Raw genomic sequence first — 22764 nt, 5'->3', positions numbered from 1 at the left:
ATGTTACTTTTATTTATTGCTGATAATTTCAATTTCTAAGGCTGAAAATGAATTTCCGTTATAATATTTTTCCCAAAATTTAAGATTAATATCTGATTCATGTGAGTCTTCAAAAATCATATTTTAGCATTCAGTATATACTAAATAGCAGAAAATGAAAGTTCAGTTTTATTTTAAACTAATAGTCATGCTCAACTATTAACTTCCGTAACAGTACTTTTAAACCAATAATTGTAAAAAGTTAACAATACAAGATTTGTGGATAATTTTTTTCATGTGCACAGATATGTCTCTTAGTGAATTATGTTGTTTAACTGGCTATTTGAAACAATCATTTTTCTTCATGTTATATTCCTTGAATTGGCTCTTTTATCGTGGCATGACTGAAATATTAAAAGACATCAGCTATTTGCAAACATAACTTGTTTGTCACAAAGGTTCACTAACATAAAATACCCATGTTTTAATGACGTACATTGCTTCAAACATTTGATGCATACATTTTACCTTTCCTTGTTGCTTTTCTTGTGGTGAGGGTTGAATTATTTTATATACATTACATTAAATGTATCATCACATGTTAAGAAAGGAAAATTTGAGATCCATGGCCAGCTCTTTGTATTTTGTACATTATAAAACTACATGAACAAATTGTAATTATATTTTACTTTTATCTATTATCTTCCATTGAATTGTCATAGAATTGAATTGATTTTTAATACTATTTTCTTTATGCATTTCAGCACTACAGCATTATTCTTGGCAACCTATGGTGGTCTTACAACTGTTTATCCTCAAAGGTAAATATAATTACAACTTCTAAAGCTTTTTCTTACCTAGAACTTCTTTTTACCTATATACACAAGTATTAGGAGGGGTATGATTATGTGATAAGAAAAAAATTTGACATCATGTGCAATCTTGAATAGAAATCACCCCCTCGCAGTTTTTAATATCAATTTGAATTGTTTTCCATACATACCTATCTTAAGTTGTGATATGTGAATTTTTTGATTGAGTACCACTGAGAATTTTTTGATTGAGTACCACTGAGAATGTTTTGATTGAGTACCACTGTGAATTGTTAGTGAGTCCGCCCAGATGGAGAAGTACAGAGATCCGTGGACCTCGGCATATTTCAGACGAGCGCTTCATTACGACCAGAAATACATGTTCCACGCCCCCTACACACTAGGTAGGAGAACAACAAGTTTGTTATTATAAAGTGTAGGCTGTCCTGTACCTATTATCACTTTTTATAAGACTAAATTCATCTTGCAGATTAGTTAATGGTTTAATAAAAAAAACTTGATGTACATTTCAACCACTGCATTTTCAATTTCAATAACCATCTACAAAATATAAAATAAATATATCATATTATATTATTAGACAGTCTATAATTTTACAAAATGACTATGTTTGTAAAGCGATTAAAGCAATATGACAGTCTTAGTTTTCTTGAATTTATGATCTAAAACACATTGGGGCTTTATTTCACATGAACATACTTCAAGCTTTTTATGAAGAATGTAGTGTTATTTAATATGGAGTTTGATGACTTGAATTATATGGAGTTTGATGACTTAAATAAATCATAAATTTCATTTTCTTAAGAAATAAAGTCTGCATTTTCGTGAATGTTGCAGAATAACCTCGGAGATTATTCTGCATCATTCACGACAACAAGGACTTTATTTCTGTTCTTCCATGTCTACTAAAATCGCTAAAATACGGCTGATCGTTTCCTCTATAGAGAAACGAATTAGGACACCATGTCTCGATTACACTGTTCCATTTCACACCAAAGGTAAAATTTGTTTGCTTACCTGTGTATGGAATGCAGATGATTTGAGCTTTCGTTACATTAAAAATAGCCTTTTTAAAATTACAAATTTGTTCGTAATATGTATTGATCAGTTATAATGAATATACAATAACAAAATCATGTTCCCGTTTTACTACTCTATTGTGACTAAAATCACATTGTTTAAATGTGTAGGGAGGTCCGTGGAATAGCCCCGCTTAGCTATAAAAACCGACATTGTTCAGCAACTTTATGCAATTTACAGTGTTTATACTGCAAAAGACGACACATCGATGCGGTCTAAACAAGTATTTCATTCTACAATCTACAGCCAAACATGCATTTGAATTGTTCAGATTTGATACATGTTTCTGATCTGATAATTTTTTGATGACGTTTGTGATTTATTGGAGAATGATGTCCGCCGGTTTTCTTTGATCTTTGCGATAATTGTGGTAGAATTGGTAATATACAATGGTTGTAAATTTCAGGTCCTCTGGACAATGAGACCACTCCTACAGTGATGGTGACACATGCAGTGATGAGTACTAAAGAACAGAAAAAGCCATCAGCAGGTATATTCCTTGATGGCAGCTAAATGTAACCACATGTGAAACATAACATCAGAAACTTAACATCCTAATCCAGTTTACAAGCTTCAATTATCTAAAAAAAAAAAATTCTGTTTATTCATATGAGAAATGGGCAGTGTTTTGGGTCTATATCTAAGAAATGAAAGAAAGCTGATTAATTTTATTTTTACTCTATTGGACAGAGAGATGAGCACCTTGTTTACTTTGTGTATTTACTCCATCTGGTTTTTGTTCTATATAGAGAAGTAAGCTTGTTTAATATGTAATCTGTGTGTTACAGTGGTTGGTATGGTTGTTACCCATGACTACCTGGTTAACCTGATGAACATGATGTCTGAATCCAGTGGCTCTGTATACAGCTGTAAGGACGAGGACAATGTCATATGTTTCTTAGTGGACGACGGAGCCTTTACAGTAGCAGCCAGTCACCCGGACTACAATGAACAGGTCAGGCATAACAACAAAAATTACAGGCCATATATATACTGCTAAGGCTTTCTTGCCATGGAAACAAGAAGATAATAAGCTTATTTTTAGCCAGAAAAAAATTAAAAGTAGAAGCAATAGAAACTGCTTAAAAGAAGATCAATATAAAGAAATTGACAATGTGTATACTTGTATCATTATAAGGAAATTTTTATTTACTAATGGTATGAACTGTGTTCATTATAGATTGGTCGATTTTTGGGTCATGTTGATGCTGGACTCATGGCACAGTTATATGGAGAAGTATATCTGAGGTATCTAAAATTTAAGATAAACTACCACAACAGGGAAATAAGTAAAATTTAAGCAAATATTACAATGAAAGAATGGATTAAACTTTTATCAAAATCATTAGTGCTGTGCGATATTACCGGTTAACCGGTGTATCCCGATTTTGTTCTTCACAATACGTATCGCGGTATTATTTTGTGAATACCGGTTCGGGTTCGATATCCTATAAATTGTTACAAAAAGAGTTATTTGCCCCTTTCAAGGTGAAATATGGCGGCAAGCAACGTGAAGTTTGATCGGAAACCAGAGACATGTCTATCAGAAACGAAAAGACGACAACTGTTACATGAAAGCCCTTCGTGTTAAAGCAGAATCTGAATAATATGTTGACGGTGCGACCGTTATGGCGAGCGCAGATCTATATTTTATTTTGTTATAATTTAGATCGGGCTCGTCAAACTGCACATGATATTTGGTGCGTCTAGACTCTGACGTCACATGACGTCGTATGTAAGTTACATTTCCAAAAAGAAGCATGAACAGTGCCGAAAGTAAATGAAGAACGTTTCGTTTACTATTTATCTTCAATATTTATCAATTAAATCAGGGCATGTTTACTTTTAGTTGAACTTTTGCTGCTATTCTCGTGAGAACGTAGCTTTAACAAGTGATGCATTGTGGGTCCAAATTACGGCGTCAAAAAATTCTATCGAATGAATGTGCAGTAGTCCGAATTTTCTCTTCGCACAGGCGTTGCTTTAAGAGCTCGCAGTGACGAGCGTCGCTTCGCGACGCTCGCTATTACATTTTGATTCTTAAAGTTGTGCCACAAAAACTTAGCTTGCCACTTCCGTACACACAACGCGATCAGGCAGTTGTAATATCAACTCGAGAATAGACATGGAATTTGAGTTTTTGTTTTCTTTTAACATTGATGAAAAGCAAAATTTATTAAAAATTTTATATTGTGATATATTGCAATACAAAATATAATATTGCAATATATCGCGATACGATTTTTCAGCCGCGATACCCAGCTCTACAAATCATTGTAAGGGGTGGGGAACACATTAAAGAAGGAACAACCTTCCTCCTTAAAAATGATAAACCATATCATCCTCATGTAGTGAAAAATTCTAGTTTAAAAAATTCTAACCATGTAAACACGGATTATGAGGTCCAAATTTTATACAAAATTATATTTGAATACTGTAGATGTACTTTTTTCAGCTTGGTATTAATTTACGCTAGTATATACGCGTTCACTAATTTTCCACGGAAATTTGTCCCATTAAACTTAATACAGATATAAGGCATATAAGGAGAGATAAGATATCGGCATGATTTTCTACCAGAGAAATAGAGATTCTGTGGAATTATGACCCAGTGGAAAAAAAGTACGTCTAAAGTTTTCAAAGTCACATGCTCAAGAACAACATGACTACAAAAAGTCATTGATGAATAAAAGTGAAAATTTTGTCCAATAAAGTTGCTATATCATGTACAAACAGTAGGCAAATATCTGTAAACAGTTTAATATTGTGGATTTTATTTCAGGATTGAAGAAGTGGACTATCAGGCTACATGTATAGACTGGGGAAATCAGACCAGTGCTGCTCCTCTGGGATTCAGAATTGTAGGTTATACTAATAAAGCATGCAACCATGTTTAGATCACTGAGCAAATGCAAACCTGTATAAAATATGTACACAGTAATCTAATTTTAGATAACGTTTTCTTTGAGATATGTATTTGAATCAACCGTTTTTGTTTGGAAGAAGATGAGAATTGCAGTAAAACAGGCTTATAGCACACACACTTAAAAGAAATTGAGTGATTTTCACTCTGTATGGCTTGAAAATCAACTGAACTTGCCAGATAGATGAATTATATGTGTTAAGAAGCAAAATTATACCCCTGACACTTTGCTACAATATTAGTACACCAGACTGTATAATGAGAAGGATTTTGTCTTTTCAGCCCTCTGTTACTCTATTATTCGAGTTTCTGACCTTTAACTGGTGGAACAGTGTGTGGACATGGTGAGTACTGACATTTTTTGCAGAAATTTGGACCAGTTATCTCAGAGTTAATGAGTGACCTCTGTTTAACATTCAAGAAGACACGTCAATGATTATCAGTTTTCAAAAATTAAAAAAAATATTATTTACTAAAAATTATTAATTTCCATACTTAAATATATATATGTGAAGATACTTTGGGAAGTGTATTTATGAAAAGTTTTGTTTTAATGAAATTAATCTCAACTCTTATTTTTTTAGGGCTGTTGTGAATTTGAATGTTTACAGGTAAATATAGTCTTTATTTTTTTAAGAGTTAGATATGAGTATTTTCACCAACCATTGATATAATTATATCATTATACAAATATATTCTATGTCTTTCTTTCCAGTTGGTTCAGTCCTCCACCCATGACTGCTGCTTTTCAGAGTAAGTTTTACACAAGAGGGGCACAAAAGGATAATGAGGTTTCACATATGAATACCATATAATGGGTATTTTTTACAAGCTGCTAATTTTTACTATTTTTTATGAGTTTTATAAAATCTGTAAAAATTAAACGCGTGAAATTTCACAGAAATAAAAAAAAACAGCTCGCCTAAATTTTCAACATCGTATGTATGAGAGTAATGCGAATTGCCATTCTGCTCAGACCCAGGTGGCGATAGAATTAATACTGTTGGTATTTTTTCAGCATTTTTAAAACTGATCATAAATTGGGATCATACAGGTAAATCTTAATTAACTTGCATAAATTATTCAAACATGGCCAGTTAATTAAACAGTTAGACCTACACTTACCTCATTTCTCTGTTAATACACAGTAAGCATACATACATTGTACATGTAGACGCATAATTTCTGATAATGACTTAATAATTACAGGTCTTCCAATTATACCCGTGATTTAAATCTTTTTCTATGTGCTTGGAATAAAAAATTCGACTAATACGTAGGGTCAGTTGAATCATGATGGTTTTTGTTGTCTCTCTTTGTTTCTGGTAAAATCAAGACAAGCACGTGGTGCTCAACAATAATGATAGCTAGCAATGTGTATTTTAAAAAAGGATTTCATGAAGGGTATACGGTATATGTAAAGGTATACAAACAAATTATAATTCGAAGAATCATTATCACAGAATTTTTTTTTTTTTTACATCGGGTTGTCACTTTTATTTGTATGTAAACACATTCAAAGTGCTAACAATCGTTGATCTGGAATTTTATCTCCGATGATTTTGATTTTTATGGACATGCTCAATTCGTAAAAATTTAACACATAAAAATTGAAATCACTCTATTTGAACCAAAATTCGTAAAAATTTACAGCAGTAAAAATAACCTGTTATACGGTATGTAGATGTAGGAAATGTCATTAAAAATCTTTTCAAGAGCAGCAAAGCCAAGATTAGTATTATAGTTATAGAAGTATGCACAGGTAGTGTAGAGTAAAGTTTGTTCCAGTTTGACCCTTGGGGTAGGGCACGGCCATACTTGGGGGGCAAAGTTTGCCATAGAAATTGGCAGGAAAAATCTCAAAAAATCTTCTGAAGAAGAGCAGTTAAATCATAATTATTATTATTAGTCATATTAATATAGAAGTATCCTTGGGTAGTGTAGAGTCAAGTCATTAGTTTGTTTAAATCATGACCCGCGTAGGTTGGGTGCTGACTGGGGACCATAGTGTTTTACAAAGGAGTCTATAAGAAATATCTTCTAAAATCTTAACATCTATTAAAGAACTGCTAAGCCATTATTAGTCTAATTTATACAGAAGTATCCTCAGGTAATGTAGATTTAAGTATGTTCAAATCATGACCCTGGGGATAGGGTGGGGTCAAAACAATTGGTCAGAGTTTTACCTATGAATATACATTGTATAGATTAAATGGTTAAGGAGTATTTTCTGAAAAAATGAAAGACTTCAAATAGTGACATGACCTGTCAATCCTGGACTAGTCAAAGGGTATATAAGGCAAAGCTTTGAAAAAGGTGGGCATTGTGAAGCTGGCTGAAGAAATTTGCCTTTAAATTGGCAATAAAAAAGTTACCCCCTCCTCTATGCTGAAGTGATTTCTGCCTTTTCCTAGCCATTGTGCCCATACTCTTTTTTAGTACATGTAAAGATATTGATAACCTCTAATGCAGAATAATTTCTAGCAATATAAAAATTTAGCTATCTCAACATCCTTGCTAAAAATGCGAAAATTGAATCCTTGCTCAATTTTCTGCTTTTACGGTATAAATACATGTATTTCAAATATTTGAATAATACATTGACAAGTGAAACAAAGTTAAAGTGAAAGTCTTTTGATGGAGTTTTATGAAATTTTTATAAATAAATGTTAGACAAAATATTTTATTAAATTTCAAAATCAAAAAAAAAAACAAAAAACAGATGTATGTTTTTGCTTTCATTTAAATACTGTAAATCACTTTTTATTCGTGAGAACTTTATTTTCGCGTAATTATGCGAGACATTATGCTCGCGAAAATTTAATTCTCGCGTATAATAGTATTGCTTAAGATTATAAAGAGCAATAACCACAATTCGTGAAAATTTTGTCTCACTAATCAAGAATCAATGATTATCTTGCGAAAATAAGGTGTCATGAAAATTTAGTGATCTACAGTAATAGGTATGTGTTGTAATTGATCTTGGTATTTAAATGAAGAATATATTTTCAGGAGACTTATTTCAATTTTGATTTCAGTGGAACCCAAGAAGTACATTTGCAGCAAGAAAAGAGCTCAGTATTATTTTAATCCCAAGTTCAAGGAAGATGTGCATGGAATTATCTACCCCTGTAATGAAAACTGCACAAGGTATAAGTTCTACCCAGTATTCACAGGCTGATTTTTAAAAACATTTTTGATTTTTTGTTTATCATGAGTCAAGATGACATGGTTATCCTATACATGTATATTGACTTGGTGTTTGTTATATTGACGTAATATATTAACTCTGAGGATGATTGTTTGTTATATTGACTTATATTAACTCTGAGACTGATTGGTTGTTTGTTATATTGACTCTGAGACTGATTGGTTGTTTGTTAATTTGGCTCTGAGACTGATTGGTTGTTTGTTATATTGACTCTGAGACTGATTGGTTGTTTGTTATATTGACTCTGAGACTGATTGTTTGTTTGTTATATTGACTCTGATTGGTTGTTCTGTGTTACAGAGACTACGTGGCCAGACTCGTGCCTAAGACCAATCTCCTGTTTGTGGTCATTAGTTCAGCCTGTCCTGATTGTTATGAATCGGCCAAATCCAAGGATCTCATACAGGAACCCGTGGAAATGGAAATAGCAGGTCAGATACTGGTCACTTTAGTAAAGATTTAGAATATAAGGGGTGGAAACATTCATTGTCTGATTTCTAACAGATTTCAAGGTGATGGCAGTTCTGTTTTCTGACATTTCAGATCAAGATATATGCAACCAGACAGCAAGATATAGAAAAAACAAACAAACAAACTGTTATGATTTTGATGAGAGGGTAAGACTGATGAATCCCTTTAATTACCTATACATGTATATTGCCCTGTAAGTATTTGTAGGTATTATATCTACAGTTTACATCCCTCTGTTTCAGGAGACTAACCCGGGCTGTGGTGGTCCCCTGTCTACCCAGGTGTCCGTCCTACTGGTGATGGTTGCCACTCTCCTGACCATTACACTGGCCAGGTTGTCATGAGATACGGCCTGATAGTAGAGACTCCCAAAGATTACCCCGAGGTTATATAAGACGGAATACTCCCCATGTAACTTACTGCTTCTGATTCCCAGATAAATTGTACTGGACAAGTACAGTTATTCTGTCTGGGCTATTTGTGTCAGATAAGGAGAGTAGGGGCAAGAATCGAATTGACATGATTATTCATGGTTCCCTCTTTATTACTGAAGTTTACATCAAGTATGGATGTAGAAGTACATTAATCTTTTTGAAAAATTATCTCTGATGCTGAAACGAGTGATTTGTCTTTTTATCTGATGAATGGTTGAACAATTTTTCTGCTTTGATTTGAGATTTTGAGGATGTATTGTTATACCAAATGTTAAAAATCTAGTTCCTACAATTACTATTGTGGACACAACTGTTCAAAAATAGGGTACAGATTATTTATGATAGTTGCTTTTCATCTTCTGTGATGAGGATATCTTTATTATGTGCATAATATTTCCTCAATATTTATACCATGACAAGCTTTATGTGTCAGGAAAGTGAATCTCTCTTTAAATGTATATACATTGTGCAATAATGTTCTTGTTTTACCTTTGTATGTGAAGTAATTTATTACTTACCTCTGACAGTGACCAAAGATTTAGGGGAAAAAAAACCTTTGCTATACTTGTACTTCGCATAATTTGTGTGATTTTGTGCCAAATGTAACAAACTTAACCTGTTATAATGAAATTGTAAATATGTTTTTGTACTTTTCTTAAATCATGTTGTTTCTATTTTATGCCATAATTTATTCGTATTCAGATGTTTACGATTAATATAGTGTTGATCACCTACATAATTAATTGACCTGTAAAATTTTGTTAGCACAAATGTTATGTCCCAATCATATCATAATTTGGTGTGATCTTAGCTTACCTGAGCAAAATGGAGCAACATTGTTGCTTTAGGACCTGTATTTATTATCTACGCAGCTCTTCGTGTCCTTCTATCAATGTTTGTTGTGTATGTCAATGTCATTATTCCAGATAACATTCCCAGCTTTATCTACAAAACCTCCAGAGCTGGGCGCGAGTGCTGCCTGTTTATTTTCATCAAGTGAGCAAGGTGTATTTTCATTGAGGAAATTTTTTCAAGGGGGTGTTCGAAGGGTGTTACCAGTGTTAAAAATGCCAGTATACATGAATGTATATGGTGTACAATATTCATGTTGTGAATGATAAATTCCCATTGCTGCACATTTAAGCCATTAGTAAAGTATGTTTAAATGATTTTTTTTTTCATTTTTTACCCAAGATTAGTCTGGAAAAAAAATATATTGAACTTGAGGTTCGGGAATTTTTCTTTTTTATCAGTACATATTGTATTTCATGTATTTACATATTTTGTCTGTTTTTACATCATTCATTGTTTTAATGTTTTCTGGTGGTTGTCTATTACATATTTATGATATTTCTGTATACAGCAGAGTACCATCCTTTCTCTTTAGATGGTTGTTTATGAATCTCACCATGTTTATCTCTACCTTGACATTTGTGATCTTTTTTTTAATTCATTGTTGTTTTTGTCTGTGCACTTTTTGTGAGCAACTAGGGATGTTTTATATTAGATCTCATTCTCACCATATTTCCTATTAAATTATAAAGAAAGCATGTGTTTATTGTTTTGAAGGGTGAAATTGTGCAGCCCTTATTTTTCAGTGAAGATTTTTAATGGTTAATGGTAGCATTATCTGATGTTTTAAAAAGAAAAATCTTTAAAACCAATCCGAGTTTAGTATCACCTCTGATGTGATTCAAATACACATGTATTCAACAATCATGACATTTAAAAAAATAAGTAAAAAAATTCATAATTATCAAAATAGTAAGATTTCTATGTTTTTAATAGAGGGAAACAATAAGGAATGTTTGTGTACATAACATGTTGATAACAATGAAAGACATGGGCATCTCCATCTGAAGTCTCTGTTCAGGGTGGAACGTCGGAAACGGAATTCGTCCGACTTGTCAACGCGGACGCCGTTCTTTGATTTCCTATAGCTTCATGCAACCTCTCCATCAAAGAATTCTACAACAAAATGTATTGAAAAAAAAGCCTGCTCTTAGATTAGAGAGATAAAGCTAGACGTGTAACAAGAAGACTTACTTTGGTTGTCTCCTGACCACATTGTATAGTTAGGACGTCAATTATTTGATGATAACGATTAAATTGCACCAACACTATGGCATTCTTCAACCCATTTACTAAGGAAGGAAAAAGGAGTAACTAAGTTTAAGAAAATATTATTTTAAGAAATAGGCTGCAATTTCTAAATAGCAAGCTACTGATTATGTTCAACCAGCTGTTGACTTATGATATTTTAATTGAACTACACAGATTTGCAAAAATTTTAGGCAAGAGAGAAAGAGACAAAGATATCAATACCAGAAGCCTCTGCTGGACTGACGTCATACAGACACAGTCGATCCACAGCGATTGGTTGTCTGTACACCGTGTAAGTCCTCTTCTCATTGGCTAATATTGTCTGAACCATCATAGCTGAACTGTCCAGGGAATGTTTCTGGTAAAAAAAAAAAAAAAAACTCATTAAAATAAATATTATGTACAAGCGGACAGTCAAACATTTTCAATCCATTTGCTTACCTTTCTATGGATTTTCTTTGGTTTTGTCAGCAACAAGACATCTTCGAATACAAATATATAAATATCAAAACCTTTACCATTTTCTAAAATGAAAGAAATTTTTATGTTACATTTGTATATAAAAATGGTTTTTACTTTTATTACGTCTTTCTGATTGTAATATTTTATATTAGTTTTAAGGAACACATTGCTACGTGTAATTTCATTAGTATTTAGGATAAATGGAAGCAAATTAAGTTAAAAGTTTAAGGTCATGGTGAGTTTTCACTTATGATTTGCGACAGTGATAGGGATTTTGGACAAGCAAAAATAACAATGTGATGTATCTTGCACAACGCAAAATTATACCGTATAAAGTGACATATCCTTCGAACAGCAATTGTCGGTCCTGGGTTGCCAGAAAGTTTTCACATGGTTGTTGTAGTAAACTGGACTTGAGAAACTGAGGGGAGAAAAAAAGCATTCAGTTGACACTGATTATGATTGATTCTGTGTTAGTTCTGAAATTATTACTTTCTTCCGTAGCACTTGTACTTGGCGTAATAAACAAACACGCACACACAAATTCTTCAAAATACATCCTATAATATTGAGTCTTTTTACTACTAAGGCAATGTAAAACAACCTCTGGTATGAAGGCCCTGGGGGCTAAATCAGACACGGGGGGCCATATCAGCTGCTTTTGTATCTCTTCAAGTCTTTCAAAATTTTTGGCCCATTTCATTTTATCTTCCATTTTCTCTGTATTAAATAAAAAGAAATGTGTCTTTATGGACAGAATAACAATCATATATTAGCTATCACATTCCTTTATGTAGGGGACACTATTAGGAGTCCTGATACTCACGTAATGATGAGTTGACCTTTTCTATGAGGTCAGATAGAGCACTCTTTTCTTCTTCGTCTGATGTGTACTTCTTGACATTTCCCAGCAGTAAGGGGAACTTTGTACAGTGTTGTAGCGGCGCCACCAATAGATCAGTCAGCTTCAGTCGGTTACATCTAGGATCCTGGCTACACCACTACTGACAGACATACAGACATGTTACTACCACCCTGACTATTGTATATGTACTGTATATATTATAGACTGATGAGTTACCTTCTCAAACTCGGCAAACTCCTCGTTTTTGCGGAGTTGGTGTAGGTAAGGTAGAGCGTTGGTGTAATTCAGACAGTAGGTGTGATAGACCCCTCCGTCCCGGGAGTGAGTGGTGAACTAAAGCAACAAGGAACGTATCCTACACAGTGCTAGGTCAATATCAGAATACAGTGCTTAGATGGAATGTGGAGATACTTACTCTCTCAAAGGACTGGATTAAAACGTTGGTGTTACCGAAGCTAGTCGTGCTGATGTCCTTCAGAAGGGACGCGATGAAGTCTTTACAGAACGTGTAGCTTACCTGTAGAAATAGCATTGCTTCAGAAATCTAAACACACTAAGAAATTTATACTCAAAAACATCAAAACACCATCAAAAGAAATTGCAAACGCCTTACATAACATAACTCGTCCAAGTTCCCAAGAAGATCCTGCGGCTCGGCAAACATTAAGTAGCCTTCTACTTGCAACTTTTTCAAGGGTTCCATGAAACACTAAAAGAAGAAAAAATCACCATGAAATTAGTGTACTTAGAAAAACAACTTCGTAAAAAAATACAATTAATGTAAAATTACCTACATGCTTTAACACCATCAGATGATCAATTAGATAGACACATTCTGCCTTGAAAAGTTCCCAGACCGCCTCACGACGTTTCCGTTCTTCTTCGGGTAGGACGATGTTTGTAGGTGTCTTGTCTGAACTGGCTATCAGGTCCGTCCAGTGTAGGGACTGTCCAATAACAGAAAATTTTATCTAAAGAATCTTAAATTAGGCGTATAAACTTTTGGGACGCTTGAAAAGACGATTTTCATACCTTGTAAATAGATAGATGATTGTCTTTGAATTCTGTAGGTTTCATTTTGCGTAGTAAGTCCTCTAAAGAATTAAGGGATTCTTTGCTTCTAGCTCTCATCTGGAAGACATGAGCAAAATTAAATGATCAATTAGTCACCACTGTCTTTTGCGAATACCAATACATTTCTGTATGAACTTTGCAGGCACGTCGTATCGTTTTTGAAAATAGGGACGGAGACAGCCAAAGAAAAAAATTCAATTGACCCCCACCCCCCACCCCCAAAAGAAAATATATTAGACAACCAAATTAAAGGAAGTTGTCAGAACTCAAAAATCCTATTTCGTGGGATAAATGTGTGGGGGGGGGGGGGGTCGTAGGTTCCAACTTCTTTATTTATACAATCTTAACACCCTTATTTCACTATACTGCATCAAAAGGTTTATAGGGGCCAGCCTTTCAATGAACACTTTCGAAAGTAATGTTTGGGAAAACGTACCTACGTTACCCAAATATATGTAATATGTTCCTTGTATAGATCTTGGGACAACATTGAATACTAGTAAACTTGAATGTTCTTTGCAAAGGGATGCTACTTCCAAATTGATAACGACGAACTGCATGTTGGCCTGTCATTTTTAGTATTTTAATTCTTATGTAAAACTTATATCTAATTATATAGCCCCAGGGACAATGATTTGAACAAAACATCAATGATCATGAAATGCTTGCTCATCAGTCTGACTACTAGTAATCATGGTCTAGTTTCTTCTTCACAGGAAAATTGAGAAGGGAAAAACTACACAACAAAACAGCTTTGACCTTGTATTGCGCCCCGGTCTTTCAAGTTTGGAAGATATATATAAATCATGTACTACCAGTTGTATTATCTTTATTTTTGAAATAAAAAAGCACGTGTCAAGCCCATATGTACACTGAAAGAAAAACGTAGTGAATTTAATTAGTGTGTTTCGTAAAGCGTTGGTCGTGATTAGTACGAGGGCTGTTCAATAAATAATGTCCTGAACTGTATGGCATACAATACAGATATCATATGACATTAAGCTTGACTTTTTCGCATTATTGAATCTTTAATGAATTTATAACAATTAATGTGACCACTTTTCATCACATAGTTTCAGTGTGAGAAGCTGGAAAACAAGGTCTATTCGAGACACTCCATGTAAAATGAATGGTAAAGAATCAGTATACTAGAGTAAAATTAAACGCTTCATGAAAGCTGCTGTAAAACTCGTTAAGAATCCCAAAGAAATATTCACTGAAATATGTAACATTTAAGGAAACCAATGTCTGTTTTATAGACAAATGAGCAGGAGCAGATTTAAATGAAAAAAAAATTATATAATGGACATCAAAAATGGGTACCGTCTTTGCCAACAAAAATTATAACAACTCATGTACTGTTTGCCAGTTTTCAACATATAATCACTGATGATGTATGATTGACTTTAAGACACATAGCAAATTTGATAGACATCATTTCGGGAGTAGTTCCCACTGTTTTAAAGAAACATTTGACATTAAAAATGCTTAGCACTCAAAGGTCACCCTATGTTTTGAAAAATGAGTGAAAATGACAGCGTGTAAGAATATCTAAACAATTATTTTAAAAAATTAAAAATTGAAGTTATCCAACCAAACAGATAATGAAACTTTAATCTATTGCTTAAAACCCACGAAACAAAATTTACAATAAGATGCACTTGACAAAAACGGCAAAGGTCTGAGAAGAGCAAAGAATTGCAAAAGCACAAAGACAGATTTATAAGCAATTGTTAAAATTCGTATTCGGGAGGCAGTTTAATATCTGGAAGAGTCTAGAAAGCAAACTTTTTGCAAAAAAATCGAAAGGTTAATGAGAGGAAGGAACCGGAATCAGGAATCCACTACATTAAACTTCTTCATGACAGCGTCCAAACCCGCACGACATGAACAGAAAGTGATTTTTTTTTCACATTAACAATATTTTCCAGATCTTTCGCCTTTTGACTTGTTTCAATTTCCAAACTTGAAAAAACACCTTTCAGAACGAAGAAACTAGTCAAGGAAATCATAAGATCTGCCATTTTCCAGTATACTAAGGGTCATAACCAAAAATGAGTTCTAAAAACAATCAGAAGTTGGATAAAAAATTTTATCGACATGGGTTTTAATTGAAAGAGGATATTAAATTAAATTATTAGGACTAAATCATTGAAAAGCGTCTTTTGCTTCTTTCTGATCACCGAGGACATAATTTATTGAACAGCCCTCGTAAACTTTCAGTTTACTGGTTAAGATAGTGAGTTGTGGAGCGGGGGTCGTATAAATACTTAGATACCTAGTGAAAGTTACTCATCAATTCTAAATTTACTTATCTTATCTAGTAAATATACCAATATCTGGTAAAACTACTATTAAGGTAGTGATTGTATAGACAGTGAATCTACTAGTTTTCTTCGTGACATTAACTAGTTTTTTTTTACAGTGTAATTAAAATATAACTTACTTTTTTGATTAAATTAAATGACGATTTCCCTTTTCGATGGTCTGAAAAAAAAATAGTTACATTCTATTAACATATTATACTCAATTACATATACAGTACGTTTCGTAGATACATGTATTTTAATTCGTCAGGATTTGCGGAACCATGTTGTGACCGACTGGTGAAACTAAAACTCACCAGAAAAGTCTGCTATAGTGTTTCTCTTCATCAGAAGGTTGCTGTGATCGTACGGGAGAAAATCACTGGGAATAACGCTAACATCGAACGAACCGCGGGGACCCAAACGATCGGATACATCACTGTAAGAAAAAAAATGCAGCAAAACACCATAATAGTAAGCACATTTTTAAAAATTGCTTTGGGAAAATGCTTTTCTAGAAACAAGAAAGGATTGTCTAGATGTAGTTGGGATCTATATACATATCTTGTTAAAATTTATTGTTCAACAGTTGTCCCATCTTAAATTCTTAAGTATCAGAGAAAAAACAGAAAAGATTTATCAGGCATTATCTGTTTGATGATGTCATTTTTTTCTGCGGATTCAAGTCACGTGAGTTTGTTCCAATTTCTTGTCTCCGTAATAAAAGTATTCGCAGATTATCTATTTTACAGATTTTATTAGCCGCTCAGTGGTAACTGCAGCTGCGGCACCTATAAAATAACTTCGAAAACAATAAACTAACACAACTTAATTAAATTGTTATTAGATTTATAAATTTATGCACAAAGCCTAAATCTTCCTGAGAGAGAAACGTTACCTACAATTAATGGACTGTGTGGTACGGTCAACATTTTATAAGCTTCAGTATATAAGAAAATATTTCTCTATCTGAGGGGGGGGGGGTTGCTGAAGTGGAAAAAAAGAGAGAACATTTTATTACCTGTCTGCCTCATCCTCAGACGAACATGGCGACGAGACAGGAGAGATATTGGTTGGCGATACATCTCCAATGTTCTGTTTGAAATAAAAAAGTTCTTGTCCATGTACATATACTTTCTAAAAATAAATAAGTACACCAGTATGTTAACCGTGATATTTCAGTCGGGTTTACCTTTGTATCAATGACAGCCGCGCGCCTGCCTCGTCTGACGTTGGAGGGAGAGGGTTCGTGGTCGTCTGAGGCCTTCATACTCTCTGTCTCCCACTACAAATTATAAGGTGGTTACGTTCAAAAGTTAAGTTACTGCACACCTGTAATTTTATTTAGCGGATAAACATTGACGGGCTTAGGTTCGACGAGAAGAGAATAGCGTACGTCTCTCCCCTACAATTATATGACGGGTAATGGGGAGGGGGAACTCGAACTAGTAATCAACAACAGTGCATGTACATGTACACGCAGAAACTATTACATGTGATACAAGGAACCATAAAGAAATTTGTTTATTTCAGTGCTCTGTCATCTTCCCTCTTTTAGTTATGCTGTTATTGTAATCCCTAAATATTATTTAGTAAATAACTTATTTAATTTAAAATATATGTTATATATACCATAAGGTTTTCTGACACACCTAAAACTCTGCTAAAAAAAATTCACCTACCTTCTTTATCGGTGAACCTCTCTTGTCCACTAAAGTATCTAAAATGAGTAGATATGTTAAATTTAGTTCTTAAAAATTACTTCTGACTGAAAAAAAAACACTTTATAGGAAAGGTGTATGGGGTACACCTTTTTGATTACCTTGCTGAAGGTCCGAGTCCGAGTCAAAGAGGGACTCCGATCGGTCATTGATGGTGATGGGTGACACCCGAGGGGACCGAAGGGCGTGAGTCTGAGGACTTATCATACCCAGGGCCTCCATACACCTACAAGTAAGATCTATCGCTGATAGCACCATTCATATGTCTGTCGTAAATAGCTTCCCTGCACTAATCTTAGCTTTTAATGGTTTAAAGAATAGGCTTCCTTGATTCAACAAGGAAAATAACATCTACTTGTATAAGTACCTATATGTGCAACTGTTAAGAGCTATGCATAAGAAAAAAAGATAAAGATGTGATAACTGCAGCATTTAAAAGTTTAAGCCTAGGCGTGTCTTAACTTGAAAAGCTGGGTTCACTTTATGCACATAATGGCCCTGTCAATATGCCACAATTTATAAAATGTTACGTTATATCCATCTCAATCAACATCATTATAATCAACTCCCGATACTCTTAAAAAGCCAAATATGTGATCTTATAATGGATCATATCTTATAATGGACAGGAGCAATACAATTATCCCCCCATTACTCTGCGCAGGTATTCAGGAAAGTATTCTGTCCTTATTTTTAGTTAGGTTTTTTCCTTTTTAAAAAGTTCGAATGAAGTATTTGAGTGCAACGACAATTTCACTAATGTGTTATCTAGAATTAGAACGTACCCTTAGAACATATGGACTTTACCATGTAAATTAACAACAGGTATCTCTCCACTTTTACAAAAAATTAATTACAAGAAAATTAGTGTAGGATAAATAAACTTCAATGAATATTTTCAATGATGAACGGTCACTGAATAATGAGTACATGTAGTCTACATTGGTGCCACCCTGGAAAGGTGGATGCGTTTGGTCGACAAGGGGATGCTAACGCCTCCATGGCACCTGATCCCACCTCGGATGTTTTAAGAGGTTTGCCCCGCCCCTGATTTGTATTTTTTAAACTTTTGAGCATAATAACAGTTCGTTATCTTCACGTTAACAATTTTTCACAGTTTCATTTTTTACCTTTCTCTGCTATTAGCTGTTGATGGCATTGCATTCTCAATGATCCCTAACTGTGGTTCCTCAGTTTCCTCTCTGGACGTTGAGCTGGCGGTTTGGGGACGGGTCTGAGATGGACTCTCTAATCGAGTTAGAGAAGATGTCCTGTTTCTGGAGAGGAAAGAATTCAAGTCTGAGGAATTTTCGATACAGTTACTTGATAAATTTCTCCTGAACACGCCGTGGCCTTCAATACAACACTGCACCGATATATCCCGCTGCCATGGAAACCTATGTTCCGAACTTTCACCAACAATGTCAAAATCTTCATATGACATCGCTGGATTGGAATAACCAAACTTTCGATGACTGTGGGTATGTGAATTCTCCAAAGTCAGTTCTCTGTTAAAGCTACAAGAACATTGGAACGTCAAATTGGCATCATTTTCGTCACATTCGGACATAGAAGATAAGTACGTCAAGGAGCCACCGGAAGGTGGTGCTAGCACGGAAGCAGAAGATCGCCGTCTTGCGCCCAGTTCCTTTCTGTGTCGGGATGGTGACTTCGCTGCCAGATGGACTATGTCTGCGATGTGTGTTGGGAGGGACCGCCGTTTGTTCCTCCTTTTGGGGGATGCTGCTGTAACCTCAGACGTAACAAACGTTGACTTAGCCCTGTATTGACGACCGTAAGACAGACCCTTATCTGAAATGTATGAAATTTGAGAAACCGAATATAGATTTGTTTCCTTTTATCGTTATTTTATTTGATCTAATACCGTATTCAAGGTCAACAAAATACTACCTGGCCAACATTTGTTCTGTTTCAATGAACAAAAAGAAAATTGCTCTGGGAAGTAAATGTATTTGTTTATCACTGTTCATGTGATGCACTTAGAATAAAAACAGGTTTACTCTGTGATTTTAAGATAAGCCTTTCATCGACAAAATTAGACTAGGTCTTTCGTTCAATATTAGTCCAGCATTTTTCCCACATCAATGTAATATGTAGATTATACATGTATCTTTCCTTTGGGCTCTATTCAAACAATCACTGGATTTTGAAAAGCGTGTCGAATATTATCATGTCAACCCCCATATATAACAGATTTTGAAATATTATCTTAAAAATTTCATAAAATATTCAGGCATTAAAACAAGCGACCATCTTTATAGAATATAAATGAGAATGAAACCGTTTCGAACTTACCTTTCGTAAGACATAAAAAGGAATGTCTCTTTCTTGTTCCTCGTTACATAATACCAAGCATATTGAGAGAAGTGCTGTCCTAACAGCAATATATTATCTTTTTTTTTTCAATGACAAAGTCAACAGAATTTGATACCCGCTACTGTTCTCTAACCGCCTTGTCATTTTAGTATCAGATTTTTTTTATGGTCGTTAAATTATTTTTGTCAGAAATATCACTTTAACCATCACAGTTCGTGCTTCTTTTATGACCTAGTCAAAAATGTGCACATATTTGTCAGAATTTTGGTTCTAGATCTCTAAGAATGTGGTGATAATAATTTCTTTGTATTTTCAGTCAAGGTTGACCTTGGTGTATGAGAACGGTGATAGAAATCCTACAAATACCCCAGTATCTGACATGCTTTGATGATTTCGCTATTGTTTTACAATAAAGACACCCCTGTAGCAACCTCTAATGATAAAACGCCGCTTAATGATACAAATAGCATTAAGCGTTGCAATTGCAACGCTTAATGCCATAAATTATTGCATTAATAGCTGACATCATCAACCTCTAATGCTAAATCGCCGCTTAATGACATAATTATATCATTAAGCGTCACAAATGCAGTGCAACACCAACGCTTAATGAAACAAGCAAATATCGACATATTCGACGCTTAATGATACACACTAGTGTATCATTAAGCGTTGCAGTTGCAACCCTTAATGATATAAAATTTAGAAATCGCTTGTTATATCTAAGAGAAACACACATCCACCTTTTCTGAACAATGAGATATCACTTGTCAAAATATTTATATATGCCCTTGTGCTATATAAATGGTAATTATTGAAGTTTTACTGTGTTTTCTACCTAGTCAAGGGAACGTCGTTTAGCCCCGGATGTTTAAGAGACAGATAGTCGGAGAGCTAGAAAAAAAGAGATACAAACAAAGGGATAAATAAAATGATATTCAAATCCTTTTAAAAGATCCATTTTTTTTACTGAAAATACAGAAGCAAACAAGCAATTAAATTCCTTTTAATTTGATACAGTGATTTTAAGGTAAGTCACTCGTCAGTTTTTTAGAAAAATTCACGCAGAACCTCTTACTTAAAAAAATATTTATTACAATTCAATTTTTATAAAATATTTATATTCAACAATGTAAATTTTTTAACATTCATCGAAAAAACTGCTTAAAAATCTGCAAAGAAGCAAGATTTATGAGGGACTATTTCTTGGGGTGGAAGGATATTCAGCAGAAATTTCTGCAAATCTGCACATCTATTAAATTTAATGTCTTGAAACTTTAGCCTGACATACTTTTACTCTGAGAATATTTTTCGTTATGATTTTGCAGGAATATTTAATATAGGTCTTAATTTATATTTTTAGAACAAGTTTTACATCTTCCCTCGACAAACTTTGCCAAGAAATGAAGATATATAAAAGAAGTTAAGGTAAAATTTACACCATTTTTTACCTGAAAATCACATATCTTAACCAATATTTCAAAATTAACATCACTGACCCCAATTTTTTCTTTCACAATCTTAAACTACTCGATACTTGTGACTGATCAGCACTTAACTCTAAAAAAGCTTGATATTAGAAAATATTTTATTGCCTATTTAGTTTTTTAATACCCAAAATATGTTATTTTTAAGTGCAAAAAGGTCACTTAATAATAAACGCGCATTAATTTGCAAGATTTGTTCAATGATAAATATTATTCAAACGTATGTATTTATGTAAAATAAGATTTAATTTATTAACGTAGTAACATCTGATAAAATAAAATTAGAGATAAAGTAATAAATCAAAGAGTTAAATTTAAGTGCAAAAAGGTCAACTTTATTGTACCATTGATCATTAAGATACTTTCCAGCAAATCCTTGATTTAACAAATTTGACGAGTGACTTACCTTAATACTCATCGTAAAATATATAGAACATTATACAATTATTGACAATATGGATATTTTTCTGGTGAATAACAAACCATATTCAACACCAAAAGAGTTCATAATTGTTTTACTATATAGTCCGAATTTGAATAAGACATTGAAGGCTGAATGACAACACCGTTTTCATTAACGAACTTTCGTCGTTGAAAAAAAAAATGACAATCTCTTAAGAAAAATTATATATTTTTGAGGAACGTGTCGTCTGACCTTAACATTAAACCAGAAATCTCTGTCAAGACTGTAGCTCTACTGGTTTGTACTTATAACAAAGGATGAGAAAAGAAGTCATTACCATCAGACCAAAACTGTAGAAGGAGTAGCGTTTCAAAGGAATTTCACAGAAATTTCTATTTTTACTAATAATGGCAACCTTGTTCATCAAAATCAAAAACTGATGCACTATTTTATGTATCTTAGTTTAGTCTACTTGTGTGCCAAGTTATATTGAAATCGGACCAAAACTGTAGGAGGAGTAGCATTTTGAAATCAGACAAAAATTATAGGACAAGTAGTATTTTTAAAAAAAATCACAGAAAATTCTATTTTTAGTAAACATGGCAACACTGTTCATCGAAATCAAAAACCGATGAAATATCCTATGTTTTTAATGTAGTATATTTGTGTGCAAAGTTATATTGAAATCAGACCAAAACTGTACGAGGAGTAGCGTTTAAAAAAAAATGTTTACAGACAGACGGACAGCTAGACGGACGGACGCATTACTATTGCATAAGCTCTTCTAATCTCTGACCAGTAAAGCTAAAAATTACTGTTTCCAATAATGCGATCCCTAATGGTAGTTCAAAAAAATAATTTTTTTTTATTTTTGCACAAAAAGATACTACCATATAGGGCCTATTACCAAATTGACATGGATAATTTAAATAAAATGGATATATGCTAATCCAAATATCCTCTATTTTTCTTAAATTTTTAGTATTTATTAGTTATTTTTATATACATATACATGTATTTAAAATTTTCCAATTTTCACATATAGTAAAGTTGGCACATAAAGGTACTTTTACGG

General features: G+C 33.6%; 2 protein-coding genes across 8 annotated transcripts in view; one reads left to right on the top strand and one right to left on the bottom strand.

Annotated features, from left to right (window-relative positions):
- Positions 1-10479, top strand: part of LOC134279342 (voltage-dependent calcium channel subunit alpha-2/delta-2-like) — a 36358-nt gene extending 25879 nt beyond the window's left edge. For all 7 annotated transcript variants that reach the window (XM_062761723.1, XM_062761722.1, XM_062761724.1 and 4 more), the window contains 13 exons: positions 744-800; positions 1089-1195; positions 2299-2382; positions 2681-2847; positions 3073-3140; positions 4675-4753; positions 5098-5159; positions 5400-5426; positions 5531-5568; positions 7854-7965; positions 8327-8457; positions 8570-8643; positions 8740-10479. In XM_062761723.1, coding sequence (XP_062617707.1) covers positions 744-800; positions 1089-1195; positions 2299-2382; positions 2681-2847; positions 3073-3140; positions 4675-4753; positions 5098-5159; positions 5400-5426; positions 5531-5568; positions 7854-7965; positions 8327-8457; positions 8570-8643; positions 8740-8841 — 1108 coding nt within the window. In that variant the 3' untranslated portion in view covers positions 8842-10479. The remainder of the gene's footprint in view (positions 1-743; positions 801-1088; positions 1196-2298; positions 2383-2680; positions 2848-3072; positions 3141-4674; positions 4754-5097; positions 5160-5399; positions 5427-5530; positions 5569-7853; positions 7966-8326; positions 8458-8569; positions 8644-8739) is intronic.
- Positions 10480-10714: 235 nt separating this feature from the next.
- The window catches only part of LOC134279332 (pleckstrin homology domain-containing family G member 7-like), a 29231-nt gene continuing 17181 nt past the window's right edge, over positions 10715-22764 (bottom strand). The window contains exons 2-20 of the mRNA XM_062761703.1: positions 18593-19274; positions 17564-17688; positions 17424-17461; positions 16934-17026; positions 16763-16836; positions 16059-16180; positions 15882-15922; positions 13394-13492; positions 13156-13308; positions 12975-13070; positions 12777-12878; positions 12578-12694; positions 12323-12497; positions 12101-12216; positions 11824-11917; positions 11476-11558; positions 11257-11392; positions 10978-11075; positions 10715-10899 (exon numbers count right to left, since the gene is read on the bottom strand). Of these exons, the coding sequence (XP_062617687.1) occupies positions 10801-10899; positions 10978-11075; positions 11257-11392; positions 11476-11558; positions 11824-11917; positions 12101-12216; positions 12323-12497; positions 12578-12694; positions 12777-12878; positions 12975-13070; positions 13156-13308; positions 13394-13492; positions 15882-15922; positions 16059-16180; positions 16763-16836; positions 16934-17026; positions 17424-17461; positions 17564-17688; positions 18593-19274 (2543 nt within the window). The 3' untranslated portion in view covers positions 10715-10800. The remainder of the gene's footprint in view (positions 10900-10977; positions 11076-11256; positions 11393-11475; positions 11559-11823; positions 11918-12100; positions 12217-12322; positions 12498-12577; positions 12695-12776; positions 12879-12974; positions 13071-13155; positions 13309-13393; positions 13493-15881; positions 15923-16058; positions 16181-16762; positions 16837-16933; positions 17027-17423; positions 17462-17563; positions 17689-18592; positions 19275-22764) is intronic.

Source organism: Saccostrea cucullata, unplaced genomic scaffold (genome assembly GCF_032062105.1).
Source record: "Saccostrea cucullata isolate Sc308-1 unplaced genomic scaffold, CSIRO_AGI_Scuc_v1 ctg96, whole genome shotgun sequence".
In the NCBI taxonomy this organism is placed as follows: Eukaryota; Metazoa; Mollusca; class Bivalvia; order Ostreida; family Ostreidae; genus Saccostrea; species Saccostrea cuccullata.
This window is presented reverse-complemented; position numbering and strand designations above follow the sequence as displayed.